Source organism: Myotis lucifugus, unplaced genomic scaffold (assembly GCF_000147115.1).
Source record: "Myotis lucifugus unplaced genomic scaffold, Myoluc2.0 scaffold_6, whole genome shotgun sequence".
NCBI lineage: Eukaryota > Metazoa > Chordata > Mammalia > Chiroptera > Vespertilionidae > Myotis > Myotis lucifugus.
Genome location: NW_005871054.1, coordinates 19,639,030 through 19,645,029, shown reverse-complemented (window position 1 = coordinate 19,645,029; position 6,000 = coordinate 19,639,030). Strand labels below are relative to the sequence as shown.

The following is a 6,000-nucleotide window of genomic DNA, read 5'->3' as shown; positions in this document are numbered from 1 at the left end:
TCCTGGATAAACTGCCTACAAAAGCTGCATGCTGTGCACTTGCATTGCTTCACTAAGAGCTCAATTGAAGAGCTTTCTTTTTGAGTGAAATTTCCCAATTGTGAAAAGTAATCTTAAGCATACTCAATGCAGATGTTCCCCGTGTTCATGGTATTTCTAAAATCATACAAATTTGTTAATAAAAAGCAAATTACTACCCTCATATCTATGTATGATTTGTATAAATAATGTTTCATGCCTTTGGTAAACAAGTGAGTTGGCAGACTATATGATATACCTTAAAAACACATGAATATCATTAAAAAAGAGGTAAGATATACGCCATAGACATTTCTGACCTAGAACACTAATCCAAAAGATACCAACTCCTGATTGTCTTTCCCAAAAATGAGATCTTGTTTCTAAACTTTTAGAATTAGAGTAGCATATTCTAGTTATTTTTCACAATTACATATTCTACACATGCAATTAGTTATATGCATATGTTAATATCTGTTTAGAGGTGAAAGTGAAAAACGAAGCTCTAAAACATGCATTAAGAATGCATTTAGTCTATACTGCTTTTTCCTAAAGGGAACTTCTATATATTTTCATTCTATATAAGTTTATACATTATAAACTTGCATTTCTCTTGTAAGCAACAGTCTTAGTAAGTTAGTAAAGCTGCCGGCTTTCAGGACCTTCACTTACACAGAGAATGAAAGAGCAGAGAATGAGGAAAATAAGGATAACCGAGCACCTGTTTCTCTCCACCTGCATTTCCAAAGGTGTGGCGGAGGCCATTCTGAATGACATTTGAGATCCCTTCCATGCTGAAGCGCTACAGGCAGCAATATACGGCCCGGAAGAGAAGGACAGAGAAAGAAGTGCAAAGACTATTAGTAAGAATGTACCACAGTAACTTACGTGCCCAAGAGGCAAGCAGTTAGAAAATGCCACTACTCATTCAGATAAAGCAGACAAATGCATGCTGTTTTTAAAATGTTCTTGCTTCCATTTCTTTGCAAGTCAAATGCAAAAGCAATTGCTTTTATGCCACTGTATTCATGAAGATTTTTCCTAACATTTGCTCCAATGCAAACATTGCAAGTTGTACACATACTTGTTTTATGCAAAATTTACCATAGTTGTTAAGATACCTTTTGATATTGCTTACCTACATTTTATCAAAAGTCTGAAAACTTGGCATCAACAGTACGAGCATTTTCAGCCTGAGTGTGCATATTTCTACTGTAAGTTTGGAGAGCACTGATACGGCACTTGGCAAATGAAATGCTGCTGCTTGGAGAGCCAACTACAGCTTCCCACTTGCTCTCGGGCCACCTGCCACTGCCTGGGCGCAGAAAATGCGACCGGGAGGGCACAGTGGATCGCATGTGCCAGCCAGGCCCTAACTCTTCTGCAAGGACGTTTCCGCTCCGTTTCTAGGAAACAATTCCAGCTTATTTCTCCCAGAACCCCCAAGACTTCCTAGAATTCATGGCACTGAAAAGGGACTACTTCTTTCCAAACGTCTTCTCTTGATTTGTAGCCAGTCTACCATGTCATCAGACACAGTGAAAAGCGTCAGTGGCACCTCAATGGCTGCTGAGTCAAAAGATTTAGATTAATTCTTACACGATGACTAACTAAGGGGAAAGGCATCCTGCAAAGGAAGTTCAGTCCTGATTCACCGGATGGTTCCGTTCCCTGCAATTTCATAGGGGAAAGTTGACTCAGTAAAAACATTTGAGGAATCAAGATGAATATTTTATAAGTCTCCCAGGAACAGAAGAAAAGAAACCAAGGCAATGGTCTCTGCCCTCAAGAAATGTATAGTTTAGCTCAGTGGTTCTCAAACTGTGGTCCGGGGCATCCCCCACGAGGTCCCAGTAACCTTTTCAGGGGCCCATGAGGCTAAATTATTTTCTTAGAAATACTAACACATAATTTGCTTTTTTAAATCTTATTCTCTAAAAACTTAGAATTAAGTATTCCAAATGACTGACTGGATGCAGAAACAGATGTGAAAATCTAGCTGAATTCAAGTAAGCCAGGTATTAATGAGATTGACAAAAATGCAGAGCAATGCCATTGTGCTCACTAAACTTTTTGAAATATAGTTATTTTTCCTAAAAATAGTACTTATGTAAGCATTAATGAATTTCTTATTGGTATTTTAATGAATTAATATATATATATGTTGCCAAAGCCGGTTTGGCTCAGTGGATAGAGCGTCGGCCTGCGGACTGAAAGGTCCCGGGTTCGATTCCGGTCAAGGGCATGTACCTGGGTTGCGGGCTCATCCCCAGTAGGGGGTGTGCAGGAGGCAGCTGATCGATGTTTCTCTCTCATCGATGTTTCTAACTCTCTATCCCTCTCCCTTCCTCTCTGTAAAGAATCAATAAAATATATTTTAAAATATATATATATATATATATGTTAAACTCTTAAGAGTTTTAATTTCTGATATGATAAACATCGGTATATAATATATAACCTATAGAACCAAAATATGCCTATATATAAACAAAAGCGCTTTCAGGTCTTCAATAAATGTTACGAATATAAAGAAGGCCTGACAACAAAAAGTTGAGTAACACCGAAAGGCTTCCCCCGGAAGGAGCAGAGTGCCTGTATTAGTCACATGGCAGTGGCGCTGCTGAGACTCTGAGCACCACGTCGGACCAGCCTGTGGGAGCTGAGACAGCTCTGCTTCTCCCGAGTCGCCCTCCCTCCCCACCCCATCCTCCAGGCTGCGTTTTAGCAAGAATCAAGGTCTGGGCAAGACCCCTCGACTGCACATGCTTCACTCTGCTGACAGCGGAACTGTTACCTTAGACGGCACTGGCTTGTTTTAAAAGAAAAACCTACAGATTGTAGATTTTTCACATGCTGTCGTATAGTTTGATCACACTTTTTAAACACATTATCAAAAGAGATGACTTATTGTAGGCTCCAGAATCTATAATAAAAATAATAGGAAACTCTTTTTCAAGTAAATGTCAACTCATTTTAAATTTTAATAAAGATATTTATTTTCAAAAGCAACAAAACAAAGGGAAAAATACTTAATTTTCTATATTACCTAACTCCACTGTCTATAGGCACACTAAAACCAGATATAAATTCAGAAAATCTCAAGCAATACGAAAAGTTTTAGAATCCATGTATCAAGAAACTAAAGTACACTTTATAGTTGAGCAGCAATCCTAAAAACACTATCTTTATTTTTTGCTTTGCCAGCTGGAAATCTAATTCCTAATTCTGGCGGGGGGGGGGGACAACAACTAAGTGATACAAATTCTTAAATTCCTAAGACATATACGTAATGTAGTCTTCCTTACTAAGTGTGCAGCTGTCAATATTGCTGAGCCATTCAACTACTGGTGGTCTGACTACCTCTCAAAGATGACTTTCATGCAACCAGAGCTCCAGGCCTCATGGAAAGAAATGAAAGTGCAACCATATGAAGCCACAGTAACTTGGAAAAATATAAAACTAACAGCTGATCCTAGCGAAAGCAGCAAAGGAACCTCTGCCCTTTGCTGACAGGTGCTGAGTCAGGAGCTATGACAACCAGGCCCCTGCATCCTGACCACAGTGTATGGCAGCCGGGAGGTTCTCCTGCCTCCTGCTCCGCTGGGGAAAACGACACAAGACAATCAGAAGGCTCGTGGGAAACGCAAAGAAACAAAGCTCCGGTTGCCATCCACTCCCACCTCCCCAGGAGTCATAGTAACACTGTCTGCCTCCCCTGTATTTTCAGACTCTCCCTTCTCTACTAGCTCTTTCCCAGTGGCACCTGTAAACTCTCAACCCTTAGCCTCGTTCCCTTCCCCAGGGCTTCCTGAAACAGCTCCTCCCAGGTGGCATGTCTTTGATGCTGAGATCCACGGACACTTTTCCGATCTGAGACATGCTGTGAGCTCTCCTCCTTCACCCGCTCCCTGGATTCCCAGACACCACTCTCCCAGAGGCCCCACCCCACCCCCGCCTCTCTGGTGGCTTCTCTGAGAGGTGCCTCTTTCTGCGCTCATCTCTGTACGCCGGGGTCCCCAGGATTTTGCCCCTATTTTTTATCATGCACCCTCTCTGAATGTTCCCATTCAATAGTTCCGACTTTTGCCTCCATAAATCTAGTTTCACTTTGCTAAGATCAGTAAACGGCTAAGAACAGAGCCTGACACATGAGAAAAGCTCAGTAAACATAGCTGTCTGTATTGTAATGACCCCTCAGTCCCCAGGCCGACGCTCCATCCACTGTGCCAAACTGGCCAGGGCACAATATTTCTAAAACTCATTATATCCAAACTGAAATCACCCTTCTCTTTCCCACCAAAAAACCAAACAAAAATAAAAAATAAGCCCAGCCAGTGTGGCTCAGTGGTTGAGTGTCAACCTCTGAACCATGAGGTCACAATTCAATTCCTGGTTAGGACACAGGCCCAGCTTGTGGGCTCGATTCCCAGTGTGGGGTGTGCAGGAGGCAGCCAATCAATGATTTTTCTCTCATCATTGATGTTTCTATCTCTCTCCCCCTCTCCCTTCCTCTCTGAAATAAAAATAAAAATATATTTCAAAAAAATAAGAAACCTGTTCCTCCTTCAGCATTCTATAATTCTCATTCATTTACTCATTCTTTCAAAATATATATTGAGCCAGATGTTACTGCGGTATTACAGACTCAAAGTGAACACACCAGCCAAAACCCCTCCCACCCTCATGCGCTGACACTGCAGTGTAAGAGGGGCAGAAAGAGTAAAACCAGCACAGGAACTAGAGAACCACAGGCAGCGGGTGTCCTGCCGAGAGCTCCCACAGGGCAGCTACAAACTGGATGCCTGCTTTGTACTGAGAGGTCAGAGGAAAGTTCTCTGCGGAGGCAACATCTGAGCTGAAACATGACTTTACACAGCCTCCCAGATGAGCTACAAAGGACAATGGACCAAAAAGATCCTCTCAGACAACAAACCCAAAGCAGCTACGACCTAGGAGTTCCCTGTGCGGCCAGGGCGCAGAGTCTGCTACTCTCCAGCAGGACGTGAGACGGCAGCTCCTGACATGTCCCTCCTCGCTGCCTCCCAGTAAGTTTTTACTGCAGCGGCCCTGCCCTTCCCATCTTTGTGTGCTGACGTGTTAGGATGGGAAGCCTGCCCTTTGCACCATCAGGGGCTGCATCCAGGGTTGACAGGAAGGGCGGCCAGCCCCCCAAGATGGTGCCCTGAAGCTGGACACAGTCAGGGCTGATGATACCGCATACTAGTCGCTCCCTCTGGAAAAAGGGTACAGGTGTTCTGTCTGTATTTGCCAAGTCAGAGATGAGTGACCTGACCCTAACTCCTCCCTTCCCTGGTGCCCGAACCAATGCAGGCAACCTCCTTATATCGCTGAAATGCAACTCTCTCCCCATTCCTCCTGACACTTCCTTGCCTCATTCCTTCCCTGCATGACTGCCACGGCCTCCGAATCAACTCTCTGCCCCAGCTGTCTCCTTCCAGTTAGTTCTCTCTGGAACACTGACGTTACCCTTCCAAAAGGCAAATCCGACCGTGCTTAACAACCCACTTCAACATCTTTTTGGTTTCCCATAGCCTCCACATAAAGACCAAATGCTGCAGCGTGGCTTACAGAGCCATCCATTCTCTGGCTTCCATTTGGCTACTTGCACACCCTCTTCTTGACTTACTTCCTCTCCTTCTATCTTTCTCCCTCAACTTCAAGTCATAATGGACAACCTGCAGCTCCACAGGTGTCCCTAACCTGCAGCTCCCCAGGTGTCCCCAACCTGCAGCTCCCCAGGTGTCCCCAACCTGCAGCTCCCCAGGTGTCCTTAACCTGCAGCTCCCCAGACGTCACCTCCAGGACGTGCCGTACCACTCCCAATGCTCGGAATGCCTGTCCCTCCTTATTCTTCTTCCTGTCCTCAGGGTGCAGATTCAGCTCAGCCTCCCCAGACCCCTAAACCAAACGGGGGCAACAGCAACGTACGCCAGGCACAAAAAGCACTAAAAACAATAC

At 44.1% G+C, this 6,000-nt stretch overlaps 1 protein-coding gene across 1 annotated transcript in view; it reads right to left on the bottom strand.

Annotated features, from left to right (window-relative positions):
- FEZ2 (fasciculation and elongation protein zeta 2) overlaps window positions 1-6,000 on the bottom strand; it is a 36,707-nt gene that overhangs the window by 6,981 nt on the left and 23,726 nt on the right. The window contains exon 6 of the mRNA XM_023746233.1: window positions 740-820. Within this exon, the coding sequence (XP_023602001.1) occupies window positions 740-820 (81 nt within the window). The remainder of the gene's footprint in view (window positions 1-739; window positions 821-6,000) is intronic.